This window comes from Gracilinanus agilis, chromosome 5 (genome assembly GCF_016433145.1).
Source record: "Gracilinanus agilis isolate LMUSP501 chromosome 5, AgileGrace, whole genome shotgun sequence".
Classification (NCBI taxonomy): Eukaryota; Metazoa; Chordata; class Mammalia; order Didelphimorphia; family Didelphidae; genus Gracilinanus; species Gracilinanus agilis.
In genome coordinates this window covers 222,104,509-222,131,878 of record NC_058134.1, presented here as the reverse complement: position 1 = coordinate 222,131,878, position 27,370 = coordinate 222,104,509, and the positions used below count along the sequence as shown (strand labels likewise).

At 41.4% G+C, this 27,370-nt stretch overlaps 1 protein-coding gene across 1 annotated transcript in view; it reads right to left on the bottom strand.

Moving 5' to 3' along the window:
* SYN3 (synapsin III) overlaps window positions 1-27,370 on the bottom strand; it is a 420,985-nt gene that overhangs the window by 311,828 nt on the left and 81,787 nt on the right. Inside the window, exon 4 of the mRNA XM_044679132.1 lies at window positions 4,437-4,593. Coding sequence (XP_044535067.1) covers window positions 4,437-4,593 — 157 coding nt within the window. The remainder of the gene's footprint in view (window positions 1-4,436; window positions 4,594-27,370) is intronic.

The window sequence follows — 27,370 nt, the reverse complement described above, 5'->3', positions numbered from 1 at the left end:
TTGGAGTCAGGAAGATCTGAATTTAAATCTTGTCTTAAGTACTTGCTATGTGACCCTGGGAAAGTCATTTCACTTTGGTTCCCTCATGTATAAAATCAAGAGGCTTCAGCTCTAGCTCTATGGTATAGGAATGTCTTTGTCTAAAATAGTTTTTTGTTAGTACATAACTTTTACCTCTTACTACCTGGGCGTCCCAGGCCAACTTATATCTTCCTGGAGGGCCCACATCCTCATCTATAAAATGAGGGGGTTGGACTTGAGATTTGTTGTAGCTCTTTTAACTCTAATTCCAAATCTGTGACCTGAATTGTAATTCTGGTTCTGGCCCTTACTACTTAAGTGTCCATGAGTTTTCACTGGATTTTTCTAGGCCTCAGTTTCCTCATCTGTAAAATAAAGAAATTGGTCGAGACGATCTCTAAGGCCTCTTTGCAGCTCTACATCTATGCTTCATGTCCTCCTGCTCTTCTTATATAAGTATTATCTTCCAATTATGCTGGCCTTATGGTTGTTAAGTCAGGGATCTTTGTCTCTTTCCTCCACTTTTGCATTAGCTATCCTCCATGCCTGGAATGCTCTCCCCTCTCCTCTTTCTAATGCCTTCAATCTCTGGTTTCCTTCAAGACTCAAATCAAGAGCCACCTTCTGTGGTAGACTGCTATTCCTTCTTTTCTCTAGTGTCTTCTCCTCCAAGGTTACTTTGAATTTGTTTTAAAAATACTTAGACATGCACTTGTTGGTTCCCTTGTTGGAATGTGAGCTCCTTGAGGGCAGGGACCGTTTAACCTTTTTCATCATCTGGCCTAGCATTGTGCACACAGCAAATACTCAGTAGTAAATGCTTATTGAGTCATGGATTGCTGCTGTCTTGAACATTTTTGACTCCTCCATAGTGCCCGATGGGAGGTTTTGCCCATTGTTAGCCTTCAATAAGAATTTGATCACAGATTCTCAGCTTGCTCAGAGGATATCAATTCAATTTGAAACATTTATTAAGCACCTACTATTTGGTTCCTCAAGAGGAATCACTGTCCTCTCTGACTTCCCTTGAAGATGATGGGAAATCCTCCAGGTCAGGAAGTAGCCCATTCCTTCCCCTTTTTGTTAGCACTAGCTTGGGAGATTTTTCCTTATAAGGAGCCCCAAACAGACTCCTTTCCATTTCTTCCTACTTCTAGAAGAAAAAGAAATTGAAGGTATTAAAATGGGCAATGAGAAGACTAAGCTATCCCTCTTTGCAGATGATATGATGGTCTACTTAAAAAATCCTAGAGAATCAACTAAGAAGCTTGTAGAAATAATCAACAACTTTAGCAAAGTCTAGTTTTGATCTGTAGGGCTAAGTAGAATAAGACTAATCTCTCTTTCACCTGAGAGACCTTAGAATACTTGAAAAGTTATTATATCCCCTCATGTCATATGTTCAAAAAAATGACAGAGGGTGGGCAACTCGGACCTTCTCCACATTCCTTTCACCAGGCTCCGAAGCTAGAGAGCCTCTTTTCTCTCTCAAATTTTCAGCCTACTAAAATCTCCAAATCAGTTCAGCCCTCAGTGATCACAGGAATCATTTCAGCACATACCTGAATTTGCTCCAAACTGATAAAACCTGGCATAACTCCGAATGCTCAAATGAGTTTTCTGGATAAGTGGGCAGCTAAGGGAAACTTTGACAGGGTATGTCCACTGTGGGGTGGGCTTCATTGTTTACATATCTTAAAGCTATTTCATCATGGAAGAAAGGTGTCTTCCTGGTGACACCCCAAAAGAACAAAATCTGCTGCTTAGTCTTAGAATAGCTTTAAAAGTACCATTTATCCAATTCAATTCACCCCCGTGTGGAACCAAGGGATGACAAATCTTCCAAAAGCTGAAGTCGATGGCAGGGATCTATAAGGAGTAATAATAGCTTATTCTTAGCTATTATAATCTCCTCTATTTCTTCTGTTCTCTAATTAGAATATGAGCTCTTTGAGACCACAGATGGTAGGAATCCCTTTTCTCTCTGTATCCTTAGGTCTTAGCACAGTGCAAGGCACACAGTAAGGGATTAATACATGGTTTTTTTTTTCATTTCTTTCCAGCTAGTACCTGGGAAATCGGCTTATGAGATAGGGTGGGTAAATAGTATTATTCCTATTTTACAGATGAGATAAAGTGACTTGCCCAAAGTCACTTAGCTACAGCTAGTTGGTATAATAGATAGAACTCAGACCTGGACTCAAGAAGACCTAAATTCAAATTTAATCTTTGGTAATTTACTATACAGCTCTGGGCAAGTCACTTACTTTTTGTCTGCCTCAATTTCCTTATCTGTAAAATGGAGATAATTAAGTACCTACCTCCCCTCAGGTTTGTAGTCAGGATCAAATGAGATAATATTTGTCAGGGATTAGCACAATGCCAGGCTCATAGTAGGTGCTATATAAACATCTGCTATTATTATTAAATCCAGGGTTTGAGTGCAGATTTTCTAACTCCAAATTCAGTGGCTTTTCTATTACATCTGATTACCACAAATAATCATTCAGTAAACACTTAATCAGTTCCTATTATGCATCTGGCACTTTGCTAGGTGCTGGGTAAAAGGTCTGTCTATGAAAGATGGTACTTAGGGGCAACTAGGAAGTCAGTAAATTGAGAGCCATATCTGACCTCAAATACTTCCTAGCTATGTGACTCTGGGCAAGTCACTTCACTGTCACTTGCTTAGCTCTTACTGCTTTTCTGCCTTGGAACCAATACACGATATTGATTCTAAAGTGGAAGGTAAGGGTTAAAAAAAAAAAAGATGGCACCTAATTATTGGGTTAATTCATCCTAGTGATAGAATGTTGGATTTGGAATCAAAGGATCTTCCTGACCCATGGGTAGGTGTATTAATTAAAAATTTTGTACCTTTAGACTCCATCTCCCAGAATTTTTTCCCCATCCCAAAATTCCTTTTTCCTTTTTGTTTATGCACGTCTTTAAGTTATTGTTTATATAGTTCTGTAAACTCCTTTGCTCTCTCTTCCCGTGCATGGGTGGCTTGAGTGAGCTCCCTTTTGACTCTAGCCTTTTAGTTTCCTTTTTGCTTCAAGTTAAATTTAATAAATCTTATTAAATATTGGAGTATTTTGGATATTAATTTTTAATCCATAGTGGGGAACAGAATAGACACGATAGACATAATTGTACAGAGGTAGTTTTAGACCTGACATAGGTATAAACCAGACACTTAGAGCTACCTAAAATTAGATTGAATTGGGAAGAAGGGAGTTCCCATTTATTGTCCTTAATTGAACACTAAAATCCACCAAGCAGGCCATCTTGCCATCTGTCTACCCTGATTTTTCTCTACTTGGACCAACACCCTCCTCATTGGTCCTGGACCTTTGTATCCTGGTCTTCCAGAAATCCCTGGGGAAACTAATCTGCTCAATTTTGAAGCTCTTACCCTAAGATCAAAGCAAGCTGATTGTTGAGTAAGTGCAGTCTAGCCCTTTGAGCCCATTCTATTTCTAGATTCCCTTTCATGATCATTCCAGCCAACACAGCATCCCCCTAGGCCATTTTGCCATTTCCTTGCCAACACCTATACCTGCTAACCTTGCTTTTTTACCAGTTGCTCTGGGATAAGGTTACATGTTTAAGACTGAAAGGACAATGTCCTCATTCTACAGATGAGGAAACTCAGGCTCAGATCAAATTACTTGCCTACTAGTCAGAGCAATACACCATGGCTTCTATAAGGGTGCCAATGGATTTCTTGACAAATCAACTCAGTATCATACAAAAACTCTTTTCCCTAGCCACTACTTCCCTTTATTTGTTATTTTCTTTTATTAGAATAGAAGTTCCTTGAGGGAAGAAATTATCTTGCTTTTTGTATTTATATCTGTAGCTAGATATAATGAATACTTCCATAAATGCTTTTTCACTCATTCTTTTATTTCTTCTACTAAAGAAGGGATTCCTTCAAATTTCTAGGCTAGAGTAGGTGGTCTCTGGATCCTCTTCTGATTCTGAGATTCTATGAGTTGGAATTCCACCTCTGAAATGTTCCTGTCTTTATGACCTTGGGCAAGTTACTTCCTTTACTCTAGGGACCTGTTTTTTCTAAATGGTAGAAGAGGGATTTAGCCCAAAAGATATCTATGGTTCCTTTTGTCTCTAAATCTATACTCCTACCAACTCTGGACCTCACTGGCTTTGGGAAAGTCACTTATCATCTCTGTGAAGTGGATTAGACAGTCTCAGACTTCTCTGTCTATTGTAGATAGGTGATCCTATAGGTCCTGCTGAGGCTTGAGATGTATGTATAGCAACGAACAGCTATTTGACAAACAACTTACTCCCTTTCAACTGCGCTTCACCCCAGTCTTTCTAGAGAAAACTATCTTCTGGTCTTCTGAGGATACTTCCTGGCTATGTAGTTTAGTCTCAGCACTTACCACCCAGGGCTTGCTGCAGAAGTTATAAATGGAATACAAGGAATTCACACTAGGGAGTCCGCCATATTGGAGACCAATGACCAGGCTTCGGTAATCCTCTGCCAGGGTCATGCTGTAGGCATGCTGCCGAACCAGGACAAAGTCAGGCTTGAATGATCTGTGAAGAGACAAGCAGAAATAATGGATGACTTTATAGAGAGGTCAAGATTTGCTTTATTGGGCAAGGACTACATGCCCAGCTTTGGGACATGGACTTGAGACGGTGTCTCTCTTCAAAGGGCTTTCAAAGCAGTGGAGCTTCTTATCCTTGGACCTAGAAGATACTTAGTAAATTTTGTTTGAATTTAAATGAGTTCAATGGGGGAATCTATAAGCTTATAAGGTATAAAGCCCATCTAGTCTAACCCATTCATTTTACAGATGAAGAAACTGAGGTCCAAATGGGTTGGTTTAACCAAGATTACCCAGGTCATATATGTCAAAGGTAGAATCTGAATCTAGGTCTCCTAACTCCAGAGATAGTGTACTTGAAGATAACATGGTGTAGTAAATAGAACTCTGACTTTCTAGTCAGAGGACCTGAGTGTAAATCCTACTCTGTTATTAACTGCCTGTGTGACCTTGAGCAAATCACCTCAAATCTCTAACTCATTTTCTTTTCTTTTTTTTTTAAACCATTAACTTCTGTGTATTGGCTCCTAGGTGGAAGAGTGGTAAGGGTGGGCAATGGGGGTCAAGTGACTTGTGCAGGGTCACACAGCTGGGAAGTGTCTGAGGCTGGATCTGAACCCAGGATCTCCTGTCTCTAGGCGTGACTCTCAATCCACTGAGCTACTCAGCTGCCCCCACTAACTCATTTTCTTCATCTGCAAATGGAGAGGATTGGACTATATGGAATCTGAGGTCCCTTTCAGCTCTATATCTTTGGTCCCGTGATCTTTTGGAGGCCACATTGCCCTTTAGTGCATAATCATAACATAGGAAGCTATTGACATTAATTTCATCAAGAATATCATCTTGATATCATCGAGTAAGAAAATTCACAAGTCACTTAGTTGGAGAGCTCTACCCTTTCAACCCAATCAACCAGAAATTTGTGAATCTCATGATAAAAAGTTGACACTTTCAGAGGCCTATAAGAGCTGACATCTTCAGAGGATGAGGTGTGAATCCTACAGATACTGCCCTTCCTGGGCAGTACTAGGCAATCTGGAAACTGTGGTTGGCCCCTGTGAAGAGGGGAAGGGATAAAAAGGACTATAAAAGTCCGGAACTTCTTTGGCTAGAGGTCATCTTCAGCAGGTTGTCTTTGGGAGTGGTCTTTAGGAGGTGACTTGGGACTTGGACCTCTCTTCGACTTGGGACCTTAGCTCTTGGACAGTTTCTTGGGTGAGTGAGAAAGGCTTTCCTTTCCTGGTTTCTGGAGAGAGATTAGCTCCAGAGACACTTTCCCCTCTTGGAGGAGGAGGTCTTGTGGGTGGAACACCAGGTCCTCCTGTTGGGGGTTAACAAGCCCTGCTGGGCTGAACGGAGTACCAGAGCAATCTTTAGTGTGATAGGCTAGACATCTTCTCTACCCTCTTTTTGTATTTCTCTACTTTCACTCTTTCCATCCTTTTGTAAATAAAAGATCTTAAAAGTCATTTTGACTTGAGTTATACTACTTTAGATCAGTGACTGTCATATTAGAATTCTCACATATTTAGACAAACACTTAATTTAATTCCTTACACTAGGTAACTCTCAAAAACTATAAGCCACAGAGAACACAGGATCCTGCTGAGATGAGCAGTTGAGTGGCTCTGTGGAATTAGAGCCAGGCCTAGAGACGGGAGGTCCTGGGTTCAAATCTGGATTCAGACACTTCCTAGCTGTGTGACCCTGGGCAAGTCACTTAACTCCCATTGCCTAGCTCTTACCACTCTTCTACTTTGGAACAAATACTTAGTATCTATTTTAAGACAGAAGGTAAAGGTTTTAAAGAAAAAAAAAAAGAAAGGAAAAATTGCAGTTCCAATTCTATTCTATGTATTAGGCACTGGAATAAGCATAAATTAAACACCTACTATGTGCCAGGCACTGTGCTTTATAAATATTATCTCATTTGGTCCTCACAACAACCTTATCCATATTCCATTGTGCAGATAAGAAACCTGAGGAAGAGAGAGGATAGGTGACTAACCCAGGATTCACTTATCTATTCTTATCTTTTCTTCATATTTTTTTCCTTGTTATAACATTTTACTGTTGGATGAGAGGACTTTGAAAATAATCTCATAGCCTTGAAAAGAAGTGTCCAAAGGTGGATTTGAACTCAGGTCTTCCTGTCTCCAGGCCCAAGGCTTTCTTTTCCCTGATCCACTCAGCTGCCTCAAAGGTAAAAACAAAGAAGTCCTTGCCTCCAAAAGACTTACATTGGGGCAGCTGGGTAGCTCAGTGAGTTGAGAGCCAGGCCCAGAGATGGGAGGTCTTGGGTTCAAATTTAGTCTCAGACCCTTCCTAGCTGTGTGATCCTGGGCAAGTCACTTAACCCCCATTTCCTGGCCCTTACCACTCTTCTGCCCTGGAACCAATACATAATTATGATTTTAAGGCAGAAGGTAAGGGTTGAAAAAAAGACTTACATTGGAGAGAGTGGGTGAGAGAGAGAGGGAGAGGAAAAGGGAGTTTGAATGTAGAGATGAGTCAATATATACATATTACATACAAGATAAATTCATCCTGATTTCAACACCTTCTCTCAAGTGGGTACCCCCTACCACTCCTTTTAATTCCCTTTTATATGTCTAAGTCCATTAAAATGTAGACTCTGTGAGGGCAGGGATTTCCATTCCCCCCTCCCCCTTATATTTGTTTCCTTAGCCCTTAGCACAACATCTGGCACATTTTTTGGTTTGACAACATTGGGGGTGCAGGAGGGCATTCGAAAGGTTGGGTTGACCAGGATAGCATCTAGGAGGGAGAGTCACCCCCAAAACACCTGCCCACCTTATTGTCCATCTAAGCTCTAAATGCGTTTTGGTTTTTGCTAAAATTCAAATTAGGCTGAAAATTTTCCACCACTTAAGCTACATGATATTTCAAAGTGCCTCTGTCTCCACAGGGAATTCCCACCCCACCTCACCCCATAAGAGTTCCAGAAATGCCCTGAGCCATGGCAGCCTCACCATAAGGACACAGTTCCAGTGTGATTTCTTGTGATGGGATGGTTGGTCATTCATCTGGATGGATGAATTCTGGAATGTTTGTTGGAGAGCTCATCTCACCCTTTCATTCCTGCTCCCGCCATGTCTCACATCTCATGGAACGGTGGAATGGAGGAGTTGAAATGGACCCAAGAAACTTGTAGACCAGGCCCCTCATTTTAAAGATGAAAGAACTGAAGTCTGTAGAGGGGAAGGGGCTACCTTAAGGCTGGGGCAGGAATTGGGAAGCAGACTCAGGAGGAAAATGTGCAGCTACTAACACCCAATCCAAGATTCCTTCTAGTTCTCCTCCAAGGCAGAGGCTGCTTCCCTTTGTTGTGTCTCTAAAGGGCTTGGTATAATGTCAAGCACAGAGAAGGGGATCAATAATAAGCTATGACAATCCACATTTATTAAGCACCAACTGTATGTCAGACAGAAATACAAAGAGGCTCAATTTCCTCACATTAAGGAGTTTGGTTGGACCAGGTGATCCCCAAGTTCTTTTATAGTTTTAGACCTATGATCCTGTCATCCCAAATATTCCTTCTAATTTGGACCTCCATTTCCTTATCTGAGGGTGGCTAGTTGGCACGGTGGAGAGAACATGGGTCCTAGAGTAGGGAAGACTGAGTTTAAATCTTGCCTCAGACACTTACTAGCTGTATGACCCTGGGCAAGTCATTTAACCCTACTGGCCTCACTTTCCTCCTTTCTAAAATGAGATGGAGAAGGAAATGGTAAAGTATTCTAGAATCTGCCAAGAAAACCCCAGATGGGGTCATAAAGAGTTGAAAATGTCTGAAAGGAATAATCAACAATTTCCTTATCTGTAAAAATGGGGCTGGGAGTGTGTGGGTCAACTAGATGGCCTCTAAAGTTCTTTCCAGCTCTAAGTATATGCTCTTATCAGTCAAAAGGTGCTCCAGATCTATTTCTAGAGTCACACAAGCATTGAATCTCCCAGTTGGATGGGACCCCAGAGAGTCTTGCGTTCAAACTCCTCATTTTGCAGCAGAAGAAATAGAGACTCAAAGAGGTTATTAAATGACTTGCCTAAAGGCATATGAGTAATAAGTATCAGAACCAGGACTGGAGCCCCATCCTCTTATTCCAAAATCAGTGTTCTTTCTTCTCTGTATTGTTTTTATTCACCTATTTCTCTATCTACTTCTGGCTATTGATTGTCCTGGAGGAGGTGGACCCTGAAATTTAAGAAAGGTTGAGCTAATGGGAAGGGGAAGCTCATTTTCCAGTGGCTACCCTTTAGAATGGCTTTTCCCCACCAAAATAAACAGTGGCAGAGAATTCCGTGGAGACACATTTTCAGTGTCTGAAAGAACTCCCCTCCGCCCATGCCCAGGATGAACTCATTAGGGGCCTGATCCTGGACTTTTCTTCTCTTTCATTGTTTTGTGGAGCTCTCGACAACACCCACGGCCAAGAGCACAGAGACATCTGGAAGTAGAGATGTGTCCTTTTAAGGGCACTCTTTCAGGCCTCTTCTTCTCTGGCATATTTCAAATGGGAATCTAACTCCAATGCTAAAAAAACAAGTTTATATTTAATAAAAGCTGATAAGTTTATATCTATCATCTATCTATCTATCTATCTATCTATCTATCTATCTATCTATCTATCTGTCTGTCTGTCTGTCTGTCTATCTGTCTATCTATCTATCTATCTATCTATCTATCTATCTATCTATCTATCTATCTACCAAACAGCTGGGATTTTCCTAAGTGGGGAATTGCCTCTCTCCCATTACTGAGTAGATTAGCCCTAGGAAGTTACTATGTTAAGTGATTTGCCTGTGTAGCTTCAGAATCTGGCACCCCTTGCCTTTCCAGACATATGTGTGTGTACAAGTATATATATATATATATATATATATATATATATGTGGTACATAATATATATTATCTTACATGTATATTTTACATATTACTTCGATATATACTTTATTGCTTAAATATAGATTGTATGTTAATAACAAATATATATTATTATTCCCTATGCTTCCTGACCTGCAAACAGGCATTATGTTTTCCTACTTCTAATTCTAAGATTTTGCTCTTAACCTTTCTTTGCCTGGAAGTCTCTCCTTCCTCTTCGCCTGTTGTATTGATTGATACCCATCCTTCAAAGTCCTACTCAAATGCCACCTCTTCCAGGAAGCCTTTCCTGATATCTTTAGCCAATTCTTCCCTCTCCCTAAGAAGCTCATATAGTACTTAGTTTTGTATCTTTGGTGTACTTTAACATTTTTCTTATGAAAATTTTTATGAAAAATTATGAAGTTGCCAACAAACACACATCCTAATAGAAATAGAGTAAATCAGAGAATTAATTACATGTGAAACTGGGAGCTTCCATTATATCCAGTTTGTTTTGAAAAAGGATGGGGACTGAATCTTGATTTCACTGATATAGGGAACTTTCAGATAAAAAATTTCTTTTTATTGAGCAGAGCTAGGAGATCCCATTCCCCTATTTTACAGATAAGAAACTGACTTTCCATCAATTAGTACAAATGAATGTGGCATCAAGTTGCCCTTGGCAGGGATATAGGCTATTGCTTAAGTTCAGTGCCAAAGAATGCTGGGTAATAGAGGGACCACAGCTGGGCATCAGAAGATCAATGGGCTGGCAGACTTCCTCCAGCCTGCTGAATATTTCTCTTCATCCCAGGCTCTTCCATTCCTTCCATCACCCCCTAAGACTCTCCGTCATCATCCTACATGCCCCAACACTTCCAAGGGAGGGTAATGACTTTGCCAAAAACCTCAGAACACCCCTCTTCTTGACTCCAAGTTGTCAGTGACCCAAAGGCCTCAGGCTTTCGTGCCTAGGCAAGACGCCCTCCTACTTCCAAAGACGTCTGCATCTCCTGGCAGAAGTCCAGGCCAAGGTTTTCCTCTTGTTTGGTTTCAGTGCAGAACAAGAGGTGTTATTCCAGTTTCTGATTGGCTTTGATTGATCAGGGTCCTCTAAGCCAGTAATTCTCAGGAGCTAAGGTTAGTGCCAGTTCTTAACCCAAGAAAGCTTTTAACTCTATGAGGAGGTAGCCTGGCTAGGGCTGAAGGACTCTCTCTATTCCTTCCTCTGTTTCTTCCTTCCTTCCCTCTTTCTTTCCCTCCCTTTCTCCTTTCCTCCCTTCCTGCTTTCTTTTCCTCCTTCCCTTTCTTCCTTCTCTCCTTTTCTCCTTTCTTCTCTCTCTCCTTGTTTCCTTCCACCTCCAACTTCCTCTCTCTCTTCCTTTCTCTGTTTCTTCATTTCTTCCCTCTTCCTTTCCCTCCCTTTCTTCCCTTCCCCTTTTTCCTCCCTCCTTTTCTCCTTCCTTCCCTTACACCTCCAACTTCCTCTCTCCCTCCTTCCTATCATTGATCCTCACAACAACCTTACAAACTAGATATTCTTTCCATTTTACAGTTAAGAAAACTAAGACAGACATAGGTGAGGTCGCTTGTTGAGAGTTGCACACACATACAAATGCCTATATAAAAAAATGCATATATAAAATGCATATATACAAATGCATATATAAAAAAATATATAAATGAAAAGAAACATTAAAAAGCAAGTAAGTATCTAGGACTGGATTGGAACTCAGGTCTTCTTTACTCCAGGCCCAATGTTCCAATGTTGTGAGGCTTGAATGAAATAATATATGCAAAAAAGTTTTGCAAGCCTTCAAATGCAAAATAAACGCTGGCTATTGCTACCCCAACTATTTTGCTTCTAGCTAGAGATCCAGGATCCTCTGAAGGTCAAGGCCATCTTCATAGAATCCCAGACCCTCAGGCTTGGAAGAGACCCCAGAGGAGGCCTGATATTGAATAATGAAGGATGATGAGCCAGGATAATGAATCCTCTTTGTAGCAGAACTCATCCAATCTCTATTCAAAAATCTCCCTTGAGGTGTAATGGAGAGTATGTTGGATTTTGAGTTGAATTCAGACTCCTTATCCCCTTTGTGACCTGGGGCAAGTCGTTTCCCACCTCTGAGCTTTGGGATGGTCTCCTAGGTTCCCCCTAGCTGGAAACCCCATGATCTGGGGATGCTGACACCCAGCCTAAATTTACCTCTTGGCTATTGAGTCTGGGTCAGCAAGAACAAATGGGTTAAAAAAAAGTAAACTGAGGTATAGGCAAAAATTCAAAGGTGGGTAAGTAAGAAGCAGCCTCAAAGCTGGCAGATGGTTCTAGGCCACTGAAGAGTCGTCAAGGAAGAGACTTGTAATGGTCAACAAGCATAGCTAAGGGATATTGAATAGTTCTGCCTGACCTAAAGCAGAGTCCTTGTTATTGCTCAGTTTTCAATCACCTCTGACTCTTCCTGAACCCTTTTAGGGTTTTCTTAGCAAAGATACTGAATGATTTGCAATTTCCTTCTCCCACACATTTTACAGGTGAGGAAACTGAGGCAAACAAAGTTAAATGACTTGCCCAGGGTCATAATGCTAGTAAATATCTGAGACTAGATCTGAGCTCAGATCTTTTTCACTTCAGGTTCAGTGCTCTAATCACTGAGCTACCTAGCGACCTTGACTATGCAACCCTGAGTAAATCATTTAACTTTTCTTCCTCCCTCTCCCTTTCTATCTATCTGTATGTATATAAATATTTCTATTTTTCTCTGCATAGGAGAACATAAGCTTTCTGAAGGCAGGTACTCTTCTTTTTTTTTTTTTTTTTTTTTTTGCTCAGCACAAAATAGACTCTTAATAAATTCTTATTGAGTTGAACTACATTGAATTGAGTTGCCACATTTAGCTGGTAGGTGCTTCAGGTCAGATGAGGCAGGAGGCCAAAAGTTTGACTTCTAACCACCTGAGATGTGTGGTTGGACGTCCTCCGGCTCTGCCATCCCTGGGGGGTCCAATTCTGGATCTTGGCATGGCCCAGTTAACAATCCCGCTCTGACAGACAACTCAAGGGCCTCATTATCCTCTAAGCTCGACAGCTATTTCATAACTTCTCTGTTTCCCAATCGAAGAATGTTGGCAGAGGAGAGACATTACCAATCATGCCCATCTGGATGTTGGAAGGAGAACAGCTCGCCCTTCCACAATGTAGACCTCAATCTAGGGGCACTCAGGACAGCTTTAGGCTTAGCCAGTTGATGTTAGAGCATAACTAACTTTTTCCAGGAAAGTGCATGCTCACTCTTCTTGCTACCCTAGACCTTCCAAACAAAAATTAAGCCCAGAAATCTTGACCCTCGAAGGAAAGAAGAAAGGAATGGAGTTGTCTGCCAATGAGAGGGGAAATGTGATTGGAAAGGGGAGAAAGATGGTCTTAGGAGGCTGTTCCAACACTGTATGTATGATCTGATATGGACACTGACCTGTCTTTATATACTCTTCTGTATATGGCAGTGACTGAGACATGAATGGCAGAGACGGATAGAAATCAGAAACATGGAAGTTGGATACATTACGGAGAGTCCCTGAAGATTTAGACGCTAAAAGATATGAAGGGGAAGTCTAGTACAGTGAAAAGAGAATTGGATTTATAGTTGGAGAACCGAGTTCAAATCCTTGCTCTGCCTTTTAGAATTTGAGTGGCCTTAAATTTCCTAGACTCCAGGTTGCTCCAGCTCTAAAATGAAGACAGTGAAGTAAATGTCTTTTGAGGTTCTTTCCAGTTCCTATAACCCTAGTTCATGTTAAAAGGAAATTAGGTGAGAAGTAAATAAGCATGTCAATAGAACTAGAAGTCCTCTTGATTCCATTTAACCATCATCTCCATTCTCTCCACATCAGCAAAATCAGGCCCCTGAACCAATCTGGGCTTGATAAGCCACCTTTGACTTAACCTTGGTCTGTTCTGGGCCTTTGAAGAACTTAGGACATCCCCAATTGTGCTCTCATGCACCAAAGACCTTTATTCCTCCTCCTCCTTTCAGCTCCCTCCTACAGGTTGTCTTTCCTTGCTAGAACGTAAACTGCATGAAAGCAGAGGTTGCCTTATTTGATTTTACAAATAAGTCTAGTCCAAATAATGATCCCCATGAAATGGTGGTATATATTAAAATTCATACTTTTCAAAGTTGTGACTATATAAAATATGGTGATTGCTTCCAGATCAAAGGAAATGCTCAGTACAAATTTAAATACTATGACCGCTTCACCGAGATTCATTATTTGCACTAATTGGGACCTAGTTATATTTGTATCCCCAGTGCTTACCCTAGTACCTGGCACATAGTGAATGCTTAACAAATGATCCACTTAAATGGGCAAGGGACTTGAATAGGAAGTTTTCAGATAAAGGAATCAAAACTATCGATAAGCACATGAAAAAAGTGTTCCAGATCTCTCATGATTAGAGAAATGCAAATCAAAACAATGCTGAGGTACCACCTCACACCTAGCAGATTGACCAATATAGAAGCAAAGAAAAATAATAAATGTTGGAGGGGATGTGACAAAATTGGGACATTAATGCATTGCTGGTGGAGTTGTGAATTGATCCAGCCATTCTGGAAGGCAATTTGGAAAAAAAGCCCCCGAAGGGCTTTAAAAGATGACCTGCCCTTTGATCATTGCTTGGTTTGTACCCCAAAGAGATAATAAGGAAAAAGACTTGCACAAAAATATTTATAGCCACGCTCTTTGTAGTGGCAAAAAAACGAGGGCATGTCCTTCAATTGGGGAATGGCTAAACAAATTGTGGTATCTGCTGGTGATGGAATACTCTTGTGCTCAAAGGAATAATGACCTGGAGGAATTCCATGTGAACTGGAAAAACCTCCAGCAACTGATGCAGAGTGAAAGGAGCAGAACCAGGAGAACCTTATACACAGATGGATACACTGTGGTACAATCAAATGTAATGGACTTTCCAATTGGTAGTAATGCAACAAGCCAGGACATTCCTGAGGGACTTATTAGAAAGAATGCTGACCACATTGAGAGAAAGAACTGTGGAAGTGAAATGCAAAAGAAAAACTTATGACATGACTTATTACTTGTTTATATGGATATGTGACTCAGGGTTTAAGCTTTAAAAGATCACTCTATTGTAAAATTGAATAATATGGATAGGTATCAAGTGACAACATTTGTACAACTCAGAGGAATTGCTTGTTGCATCTGGGAGGGGGAGGAAAGAGGGGAGGGAGAGAAAATGAATCATAGAAACATGGAAAAATGTTTAAAAATAAAAAACAAGCTAAAAAGTTCTCCACTTATTATCTATCCATCCATCTGCCTATCTATCCAGATATCTTTCTATCTATCTATCTATCTAACTATCTATCTAATTAGAAGGGCATAGTGAGAGGGTTCATTTAGGCTATCTGAGGCATATTGCTATCAGGTACATTATTATTATGTCTATGGTAAATTTGGGCTTGTGAACCAATTCAGGAAAGGTTTTTACCAGTCAGTGAAGCTGTTTGTTAAACTTTGTTTGACAAATAGGTCAACCTGCAAGTTATGACAGCCTTTGAAATAGTTGGTCTATGATGTTAATAAAAATATTACCTGAAGGAATAGTAAAGTGAATAGAGGCGGGGGGGGGGGGGGACTCAGGAAGACCTGAGTTCAAATCCATCCTTAGACATTTACTAGCTGTGTGACCCTGGACAAGTCACTCAATCCTGTTTGGCTCAGTTTCCTCAACTGTAAAATAAGGATAGAAGTAGCATTTCCCTTGAAGATCACATGAAATAATATTTGTAAAGTGCTAAGCACTACATTTGACATATAGTAGGAACGCTATTCCTTTCCTTCTCTTCCCCCTTCTTTTATCAATATTATAATCCTTCTCTCCTTGTACCTAGCTTTCTTCTTTCCCTTTATGAGGGGGGAAGGAATCACTGAAGAAATTTAGAACATAGAATCAAAGGTTTTTCTTCTATTTGTACACTTTATTCATTCTATCCCTCCAGGAACTTGTTTCCTTAGTAACACCTCACTAACTATACTTACATCTCATTACCACACCCACCATCATCATTATCTGCTATCCTCCTTGTCTCCCTCTCCTGGAGCGCTCTCTGTCTCTCTGTCTCTCTGTCTCTGTCTCTCTTTCTCTGTCTCTCTGTCTCTCTGCCTCTCTGTCTCTGTCTCTCTTTCTCTGTCTCTCTGTCTCTCTCTCTCCCCCTCTGTCTCTCTCTCTTCCTTTCTTTCTTTCCCTCTCTTTCTCCCTTTCTTTCTCTTTCTCCATTTCTTTGTTCCTTTCTCCTTTTTTTCTTCCCTTCTCCTTCCCTATCTCTCTGTTCCTTCCTTCCTTTAGACACAGGCCTCACTATCTTGACAAAGAAAACAAAGTGTCTGTACTTAACTTACTTGATCTTTCTAGGTCAGAGGTTCTTAACCTGGGATTTCAGAGAATTTATAAACTTGAATGGGAAAAAATAAATGTTTTTATTTCAATATAATTGACTTCCTTTGCAATCTTATGTGTTTTATTTTATGCCTTTGAAAACAGCTTTCTGAGAAGGGACCCAGACTACCAAAGGGGTCCACGACAAAGAAAAAGGTTAAAATGCCAAAAAAAATCTAGGTATTGTCCCAGTTCCCTATTTCTGTTTACTTCCAGACTTTTCAAATGAGGTACCTCTATCTGTATTCCAATTCCCATGAAGTCACTCCTTTTTATCCTCTTAGAATCTGGTTTCTGCCTCCATCAAGCTACTGAAACTCCTCTAAGACACTTCTCTCTCTTGTGTCTTTCCAAAGATGCCCAAATCAATAATCTTTTTTCTTTGCTTATTTGCCTAAGATATGTTAGAAAACATCCATTTTTTCAAGACTTCTTGAACACAAAGTGTTAACAGGTCTCAGTGGAATTGACAATGCCCTCTCAAATTCATTCTCTTCCCCCCCCCCCATCCCTCCTTCGCTTCTCCCACCTCATATTTTCCTGGAGCAATGCTTTATATTTTCCATTTGAGCCTATTATACTTTCCACTTTTAATTTAAATTTATTTCTTTTTTCAGTTACATGTAGAAACCATTTTTGATAATTGTTTTCTGACATTTTATGATTCAGATTTTCTTCCTGAGGCGGTAAATAATCTGATATAGGTTATACCAATGATTTTATGCAATACATATTTCCATATTGCTCCTGCTGTGACAGAAGGCACTTATCACACATACAATAAAAAAACTCATTAAGGAAATAAAATGGAAGATGGTATGCTTTGATCTGCAATAATGAGTTGATTATACTTTTAATGATAATTACTAATGTATATGACATATTCACTCTAATAGACCATAAGCCCCCCATGGCAGAAAGAGTGTTTCAAATCTTTGAAATCGTGGTTTCTGGCACATCATGCTATCAATAGCACTTATTAAGTCCCCACTATGTGCCAGGTATCTTGCTAAGAGACTGAGAAGGTGTGGTTAGATAGGTAATAGGAAAACCGAGAGAGAATAGTACTGTGAAAACCCCAAGGAGAGAGAAGATCCAAGAAGACAACATGCTTCCCAACAGTGTCAATATTCGCAAAGAAACTGAGGATGGAGCATGAGTCAAAAGCCATTAGACTTGGTAATTAGATATCATTGGTAAATTTAGAGTGGATAGTTCTAGTTGAGGGAGGAGTTTGGAAATCAAATTACATAGTTAAGAGAGTAAAAGTAGAGGAAATAGAAGCCCTGAATATAGATGGCTTTCTCAAGGAGTTGGTGGAGAAAGGGAGAACGGCTATTGGATGATAGCTATCAGAGATGAGAGGATCAGATTTTTTTCTTTTTTTAAGCATACATACTCTAGGTATCAGGAAACAAACCAGTAAGCTGGAGACTGAAGATTTGAGGCAGAAGGGATGATGGAGGGGGAAATATGCTGGAGAAGATATGAAGGGATGACATTAAGCATACATATAAAAGAACTAGCCTTTGAAAGGAGAAGAGCCATTTTTCAAGAATAGAGTGAAGAAGGAAATAACGTAGGTGGTGGAAGAGTATGAATTCAAGAGGATGGGAGATAAAAGGGGAAGAAGAGAAGCTTTCTGAAAATGACACTGATTTTCTCCATAATGTATGAATTAAAGTGGTCAGCTGAGAGGACAGGGCGAGGGGGTCTTATGGGAGACATAAGGAGAAAAGCAAGGAGTTTTGAAGATCTGCTATGAAAAAGAGGATAGATCAATTAGGGAGGAGCAAAAGGGAGAATGTATTACTCCACTCTATTGATGGCTCAATTAAGCTTCAAGGATACAAATGAGAACAATCAGTCCAGTTTTATAGCTCTATTCTTCAGTAACAAGAGGGGAAAAGTTGGTAGAGGGGGTAATCCAGAGACAGGATTTGGCGTTTATTAATAGACCAAGGGAGCAAGGGATTAAAAAACAGAGGACAGTATAGAATTGAACTGGTTGACCAAGGGGTAGTTATTAGGAAGGGAGGAATATGTAGCCAGAGCATGGGATGATGAAATGAGAAAGAACTGAAGGATGAGGAGTAATGGGGGGGCATTAATTAAAAGCATTAATTAAAAAACAGTTTTAGGAGAAAGCATGGGAAGGGATAAAATGATCAATTATAATTAGATAAAGGAAATTTAGAATTATTGATCATGGAAATGGACATGGTGGGACTGATCATATGGAAGAATAGAAAGCATCTGCTGAAGTTCTCTAGTATGAAGGCAGGAGTTGGAATGAAGAGGAAGACCGTAAGCCAACACTGAATTACCTGAAAAAGGAGGGACGATGTCTTGGGGACTGGTAAATGACTACTGGGATGTGGTTTGGGTGATAAGTTTGAAAAGTCCAAGGAGGAAGGTAGTGGATGGAAAGTACAGAGGAAGTATTGAGAATGAAGGAGTATTTGAACCTCTTCTCTGGGTTCAATGTGTGGTGTAGGGTGTGTGAGTGATGCTGACTGCTCTCTTTCTGCCATAAAATACTATAAACATACTTACTAATGACTAAAAAAAAATGACAGAATGATGATGCCAAGACACTGAAGTGAGCCATAAATGTAACTCTCTATAGTTCCTTAAAAGAAGACTTGGATGTAGAAACAGATGGACTGTTTATTAGAATGGAAAATGCAAAACACCAGTGAGGACATAGCAACTCCACAACCCATTCTGGTGGGACAATGGTTCCTGGCTTTGGCTGCCATGTTGGGATGATAAAGGAATGAGACAGGTAGGGCCTATATGACTCTTATCAGAAGGGTGATGGAGCCAACCATCAGAGACCAGAATGGAGCCAAGAGTTCTGTGTTTTCTTAGAGAATAGTGGCTTCAGCTTTCTAGCAGCTGCCATGACCCTAAGTGTTTTCCCAATAACTGTCAGCATCCTGCTCACACGTCGGCCGCCCGCCAGGCTGCTGCAGAAGCAAAGGGGGACATTATTCATCTGGGAGATAAGGGGCAGCAGCCCGATGAGAGAAACAGCCCCTCTAAGCAGCTGTTCGACAGCAGCAGTTGGAAAGGATACCAAAGAAATGGGGTGGGGGCAGGGAGGAAGAAGGGAAGGGGAAAAAAGAAAGATCCCTGTTTTACAGATTAAAAAATGGTGGCCATCGAGAGGACTGACAGGGAATGAGTTTCAAACAAAGACAAGAAGGATGTAGAGTGTATGCAAATATTACAGGGCCAAAATCACAGAAGGATATGACCGAGACAATCTATCCCATGTGCTGGCGGGTTGGGAATGGGAATATGCAGGGAGTAAGGTTAAATATTTAGAACAAGTTGAAACAGTTGAGTTCACTTATCAACTCACTCGATGGAAAAATTCCACCTGATGGAAGTATTTTTCCATGCGCTAAGTAAGGCTGTTTTACATTCACCCAGCGCAGGGGTGTCTGCACAATATCAAGAGCTGCTGCTAAGTGGGGTCCTGCTGAGTGTTACCCCCAAATCACCCATTTCCTGCCCCCCAATGACACTTAAGTGGCAATTGTTTCACAAGGGACTAGAGGATTTCCTGCAGCTCCCCAGTTCTCAGCAGCTAGTGGGTCATTTTCTAGCCTGGGGACAGTTTTTTATTTTACTTTAAAATTTTATTCCCTCATTTATCTATCTACTCCTTTAATAATTTATTAGCATTGCTCTATTTAGAAAGAATACTGCTTACTGTATTCTTCAATTCACTTCAATTCCACAAACAAGTATGAAGTCCCTACTAAGTGTACAAGGCACTGGGGATACAGAAAATAAAAACTAGTAGTTCTCAAGGAATTTACATTCTATTTTTGGTGGGGGGAGCAGCAGGAAGGAAGGATTCAAGATCTAACTGACAAGTATGTACTGTGTGCTCTTGGCCAAGTCACTTACCTAATTGTTGCTGTAGGCAGCTTGCTAAGATTTTTTGTTGTAGAAAAGATACTAACTTGAATTGGTGGAGAGAGTTTCCTCACCTGGGAGCTCCCCAAATCGGTGAAATCATGAATCTAAGCGCCCTATCACTTTCCCTTCAGATTGAATACTAACAAGAGGGTATATCAGGAAAGTGTGTGTGTGTGTGTGTATGTAGGAAGACGTGTTTCTAATGAGGTGGAATGTGAGAAGGAAGAAGGGCATTCTCGAAGTGAGGAGAGTCTGGGCAAAGGCAGAGATGGAACAGAGAGGAGAATAAATGTGAAGGCTAGAAAGGAGGCTGGGAATGAGACTCAGCAAGCTTTAATGGAAAGAGGGAGAAGGGACACATCAGCCTAGAGATCCTTGGGGGATTCAACAAGCATCTGGGAGCCCCCTGAGGCCTCAGTGGTGTGAGGGTTGTGCAGTGGCTATGGCCAGAGGAGAGAACATATGGGAAAGTAATTTGGGTCCCTCCTAACCCTGGCAGCACACAAATCATTGAAAATAGTATGGGAATGATTTCATAGTCATCATCCCCAGTCAGGGTTCCCAGAGTAAATACTTCCAGGCACACTGGCTGCTGGGGATGAGAGTTCCTTAGGACGGGAAGCTGGTGATATTGGGGGCCCCTTCTGCCTGATCTCTGAAGGAAGGAATTGCCAAGGCATCTAACTCAAAGGCTTCCTGCCTTGCTCAGCCTTATTAATCTTCTCGATTTATAGGTTGGGGTTCCTACAGTTAGACCTTAAGAGTCTGGTTATTTTTTCCTAGAAGATATTCCTGAAAATCAGGTAACATCAGGCAAACACTGAGGCTTCATTCATCATACATTCACACAAATATTTATCAATCACCTGCTAGTCTGCCTCTGACATGAACTGTTTATAGGAACTTTGGCAACTCTCTTAACTTCTCTCAGCCTCAGTTCCCTTATTTGTAAAATGAGTTTAAACTAGATGGACATTTAGTTCTTTCCCAGCTCTAGGATCCATGATCTCTATATGGGTGAAGACATTATTTCTTCCCCATTGGCATTCACCTATCATTTATTGATTGAGTGGTTCAATATGTTAAAAAAAATTTCCCAAGACTAATTAGGGTCAGCTTTAGTTGTGTGTGTGTGGGGCAAAGTTTGCTCCTTTTGATGATTTGACTGGTTGTGGCCAACTATTTCATAGACTCCCTCTTACCCCTCCATTGTTCAAAGGGGTATCCAGTGGGTACCCATGTTCTTCCAGAACTGCAGAAAAGGAGCTCTGAAGCCCCTGGATCCTTGCTGAAGGTGATGAGTCAGAGTGAATACACCATGTCCCCCACTCTCTCCCAAGAGCAGGATAGGCCAACCACTATTGATGTAGCCTCCCTTAGCTTGATTCATGAGTTGTTTTCCTCCAACCCACATTTAGAGACATCAGTCTGCCAGAGATCTCCAGTGAAGATGAGATGTGAGGAAAGTAGAATCGCCAGCCCTAGGAGATCAACAGCCTGCTACATGTTCATCACTGAGGTGCAGGGCTCCTCTGCCCTAACACTGCACAACAATTAATGAGGTATGATAGAGGGTACTTCAAAAATATGAAAGTTACAAAAGCATAATTCTTTTTTTTATCCCCTCACTTTCTTAGAATTGATACTGTATATTGGTTCCAAGGCAAAAGAGCAGTAAGGTCTAGGTTATGGGAGTCAAGTGACTTGCCCAGGGTCACCCAGCTAGGAAGTGTCTGAGGCCAGATTTGAACCCAGGTTCTTTTGGGTCTCAGCCTGGCACTCTATCTACTGTGCTACCTAGATCCCCTAATTCTTAATGAACCCTTGCTGGTTCTCAGTGATCACTCCTTCCCTTCTGTAGGACTCACAAATTGTCCCATTAGTTTTTCCTCTGGTCATAATGCCTTTGTTTGAACTCAAGAATCAGTCAAATTCACCAGCCTATAATTTGAAGAATCTACCATCTCACCCTTTTGAAAAGCAGGACTATGAGGTTAAAGGTTTGATCACAGGCTTTAGAATTGGTGGAAAATTAAATGTCATCCAGTCTGATCCTTATCAACCAGTTTTTACCAAGTGCCCACTTGTGTACAAGAACTATGCTAACAATACCTGCAAGTGACAGAGAGAAGTAGAAAATTCCAACCCTGCCCATGAGAATGTATGCAGGTGGGGAGATGATGTCAATATGAAAAAATGACTGACTGACTCTCTCTCTCTCTCTCTCTCTCTCTCTCTCTCTCTCTCTCTCTCTCTCTCTCTCACACACACACACACACACACACAGTATGAGGGAGCATGGAAGACAAGTTGGGAAACGAGTGTATTCTCATAAGGGTTACCTACTGTCAGCCCACTTTTCCCACTACTCTACACTCAATTTGACATTGCTTAATAAGGATGTCCACCTTTCCAAGTTCACTGGGGTGGAGGGGCAGAGAGACAGAGACAGAGAGGGGTGAAGGAAGGGAGGAAGGAAAGAAAGGAAAAGAGGGAGGGAAGAAGTGAGAGAGGAAAGAAGGAAGAAGCAGGTGGGGGAGAGGAAGAGAAGGGAGAGGGAGACAGTTCATACAAAGTTAGAGTTTGGGTTATAAAATTCTGGAAACTCAGCTCAGGGCATAGGGTCATGAAGACCATAGATCTAGGACTGGAAGAGACCTCAGAGGTCATCTATTCCAACCTCATCATTTTATAGATGAGAAAACTGAGGCTCATGGAAGTTAAATCACAGGATCATAAGATCATAGGTCCAGAACTGGAAGAGATCTCAGAGACTCTCTTGTCCAACCTCTTCATTTTACAGCTCAGGAAACTGAGGTCCAGGGAAGTAAAGGGTCTTACCCAAGATAAAATGGTGCCTTGATTCAGTGGAAAGTGTCAGAGTTAAGATTCCAACCCAGGTCCTCTGACACTTTCCCCTGAATTAGGGCACCATTTTTATAATAGTTTAGAGAAATAGAGGAATTAAGGAAGAGTGAGCAGGATGGATGCTCCTGATATTGTGAGCTCGAGTGACAAGGATGAAAGCACTCATCATAGGTATAGGGCACTCCGAGAAGGGTTGGTTTTGGCAAGACAATGGATGTTTGGTTTCAGATATGCCAAGTGGACACAGTAAGTGGTTACTTATCTTGCCAGCAGAGCTAGGACAAGTCCTCCTGTCCTCAGCTCAAGGGCTACAAGGCACCTCTGTTTAAATCAGCCCAAATGCTCTATATTCCTGTGCCATCTGAAGCCTCTTAAAGCTGGTCTCCATAAGATGTTAAACACAGTGGGAAGCCAAGAACTGGACCCTGCATGTGTTGAAGGGATGGGATGTGGATCATGGAAGAACTCCTGTACCTGTTAAAAAGAGGAGATGGGGGGGGGGGCTTTGCCCCTAGGTTGATTCCTTAGTTCTGAAAACCCAGCTTTCAAGGGACCTTCAGATACTTCCTGCCTCCTCTTCTTCACAGTTCATGTTTTCTTAGCATAAGCAATGGACTTATTTGGATGGGGATTGAGCCCCTCAGCCTCCGTCCACTTCAGGACCAAGGGCACAGCCAGCCTTCTGACACTTTCTCAGATTAAATTCCTCTACTATAAACAATCCTCTCCACTCCTAATGCAGGGGAGGACACTGAGCAGCCGGCTGGAGTCCCTGGAAGGATGCTGGCATGTGGAGCAGTGGAGATGTTTCCAGAGTTAAAGCCAGAGGACCCAGGTTTATTCCCCAGCTTTTCCACTTGCTACTTCTTTGATCTTTAGCAAGTTTCTTCAGCTTTGTATCTCGAATTCTTCATTTGTAAAATGAAGGGTTGGATAATTCTATGGGTTCTAATGAATGAGGATTCTATGATCCTATAAAGTTAGGGGGATCACAGAAGGATGAGGGTCTTTTATGCAGTGCTTCATTTACACAGACACAGACACACACACACACACAGAGTGAGTGAGAGAGAGAGAGAGAGAGATAGAGAGAGAGAGAGAGAGAGAGAGAGAGAGAGAGAGATCTCTATATACAAGGAGATGGGTGTATGTGTGTGCAGAGACACCATAAGTGAGATCAAGAGAGAGGAATGGAGGGGGAAGAAGAAGCTAGGAAGGGGGAGCTCAGCTCATTGCCTGGCACAAAATGAGAATTTAATTAATGCTTGTTGACCGATTTAAAAATTTGCTTATAATTTATGTACATTATTAGAGGATCATCCATTCAGATGTAGATATTGGAAGAAAGGTATTTTCAAGGCCATAAAGTTCAACCAGCTCATTTTATAGATGAGGAAATCAATGTGGGCAGTAGTCTGAGCCACTTGTCTAAGGTGACATGCTAAAATGGAGTTGGAATCAGGAAGATCTGCATTTGAACCTCACTTATTAGCCTTGTGGCCTTGGGCAAAATTTCCCAGTGCCTTAGTTTTCTCAACTGTAAAGTGGGGAGGTAGACTCAATAATCTCTATGGGTACTTTTAGCTATAAGTCATCATTCTATGAGAGTCAGATCTGGGACCTGAGCCCAAGGCCTTCAAAATCCAGAGAAAAGGCTCTTCCCACTGTATCACATCCCCTCCTTATATTTGGACTTTGCAAGAGAGATGGGGAGGGGGTAGGTACTGTTTTCCCCATTGGACCTAAAAGAGTGATACAGTGGCTAGAGTACCAGGCCTTGAGTCAGGAAGACTCATCTTCCTAAATTCAAATCTGGTCTCAGACACTTACTAGCTATGTGAACCTGGGCAAATCACTTATCCTTGTTGGCCTCAGTTTCCTCATCTGTAAAATGAGTTGGAGAAAGAAGTGGCAAACTGTGTGATCCTGGACAAGTCATTTAACCTGTTGGCCTCAGTTTCCTCATCTGTTAAAGGACCTGGATACGGAAATGGTTAACTGCTCCAGTATCTTTGCCAAGAAAATCCCAAGTGGGAGCATGAAGAGTCAGACATGGCTGAAACTACTAAATAACAATATAGAAGACATTGAAGAGAGAGATGAGATTAAGCATCAGAGAGAGATGAAGTGATTTGCTGAGGGGCACACAGCTAAAGAATGTTAGGTTCAAAGCTGGGTCTTCCTTACTTCTAGGGCAATGCTTCTTGCCTCTGAGGCCTCATAGAGGACATGATACCTGAGCTGAGCTCAGCGTTGAAGGAAGAGAAGGATTTTGATAATCCATTAGACTGTAGATTCCATGAGGTCAGGAACTTGCCATTTTCATCTTTAAACCCCATCTGGGACAATATTGGAGGGATCTAAAAAATGAATATATTGCTTAGCAGAGTAAAGATTCTTATCAGATATTTATTGAATTTATTTGAGGTATTGAAGTGACTCAGTGGATAAAGACTGGGCTTGAAGTCGAGAAGACCTGAGTTCAAATCCAGCTTCAGACATTTCTTAGCTAGGTGTCCCTGGACAAGTCACATAGCTTCTACCTACTTCTGTTTCCTTCTCAATACAGTGGGGATAATAATAACACAAATCTTGAAGGATTGTTGTGAGGAACAAATAAGATAAAATTTGTAAAAAGCATTTAGCACAGTGCCTGGTACATATTAGGCTTTCTATAAATACTTTATTTCCTTCTTCCTTCCTTTGATTGTCTAGTTGGAGGTGACAGGCTGAAGTGACTTCTTTTCAGTCTGAGCCAGTGCTTGTTCCCTCCCTTCTCAAGGAGCTAAATATTTTCTAGAGGCCCCCAATTCTCCACTAAGTGAAGGCTGGCCCCACTGTGTACCTTTTGTCCTAATTCGCAGACTCTGTACCTCCTTTCTGAGATGTTTTGGGGGTGTTTGAGGTTACGGGGACATGCCTTGAGTGGCTGAAGCAAATTCTCAAGTCCTATGACTTGTCCAGTGGGGAAAAAAGATCTTATAACTTTTACTAAGCTCTTCTTGAGAAAGACACTTCACTTGGCTGAGTGAACATGAAGACCTTCTGGAATGCAAGGTCCTCATGGCTATGCAGAGAATGCCCAGGGACCAATGTGGGCAGAATACAAGGTATAGGTTCCTTTTCCCTTTCTCTTTGCTGTCCTGCAGGAATTCCTGAAGCATGAATCAGTTTCAACCCTCATGAAAGCCAGGAAGGATCAGCTGCGGGTACCGAAGTTCCTTCTTTGTAAGGGGTGGGAGACCCATCTGTGACTTGAGATACTTCGATGTCCACAAAGTAAGTGAGTCATACCCAATTCTATACTTCAGGGTTAAAATAAAGTCATGGATTAAGGATTAAAGATTTAGTAATAGAAGGGACATCAAAGGCCATCTTGCTGAACATCTTTACTTTACAGTAGGAAAGAAAAGTTTCCTCGTTTTTATTATTGCTCTTCAGTTGTGTCTGACTCTTTATGACCCCATTTGGGGTCTCCTTGGCAAAGTACTGGAGTAGTTTGCTATTTCCTTCATTTGACAGATGAGGAAGAGGACACAAACAAGGTTAAGTGTGTTGCCCAAGGTCACTCAGCTAGTGTCTGAGACCAGATGTGAATGCAGCCTCCTGATTCTAGGGCTCTGTCCACTGTGCCACCTACCTTTCCAAGCTTCCTCATTTTACAGATGAGGAAAATGTGGCCCAGAGAGATCATACATCATAAATTTGAGCTTGAAGAGACCTCAGAGCCATCTAATCCAAATTCTTATTTTACAGGTGAGGAAAGTGAGGTCTTGAGAGATAAAGTAAGTTGAACAGTTGCCCAGGTAAAAGTGGTAGAATCAGGATTTAAACCCATATCCCTTGGTTCCAGAGCGAGTGCTCTATCCATTGGGTTATTCAGTCTATCTATAGCCACTGGCTGTTTATTTTTTCCTTTTCACAAAATCATATGTCTCTGTTTATGACTGTATAAATTTCCATCACCCACATCCCTCTAGTCTCCTTTATTCCCTCAAAACACTCTTTATAAACTCAAAGTCTGATGGAGGGAGGGAGGAGAACAAGGAATGAGGGAGGGAGGAAGGGAGGAAGGGAGAGAGGAAGGGGAGAGGGAAGAAGAAAGGAAGGGAGGGAGGGAGGAAGGAAGAAAGGAAGGGAGGGAGGGAGGAAGGAAGAAAGGAAGGAAGGGAGGAAGAGAGGAAGGGAAGGAGGAAGAGAGGGAGGGAGGGAAGGAGAGAGAGAGGGAGGAAGGGAGGGAAGGAAGAAGGGAAGAAAGGAGAAAGGGAGGAAGGGAGTCCCTGCTCTCAAGTAGCTCTCTGTCTAATGGAGGGAGACCATATGCAAACAGCTATGTATAAATGGTATATATAGGAGAGAGAGTGTCTCTGTATTGGGAAGAGAAAAGAGACTGGGCTGGCTACAATAGCAAGTAATTAATGATCATCCTGGATAGAGAGTCTGGAGCCTTACTTATGGTAAAGGGCTGTCTAGACCAAACAGTGGAGTTTATATCTTATTCTTGAGGCAACAGGATCTATTTGTGAAAGGAGGGGGGGGCGGTGGGCAGACCTGAGCTTTGGGAGGGATGAACATGAACTGAGGTGCTTCCTAATGGAGGAACTATGC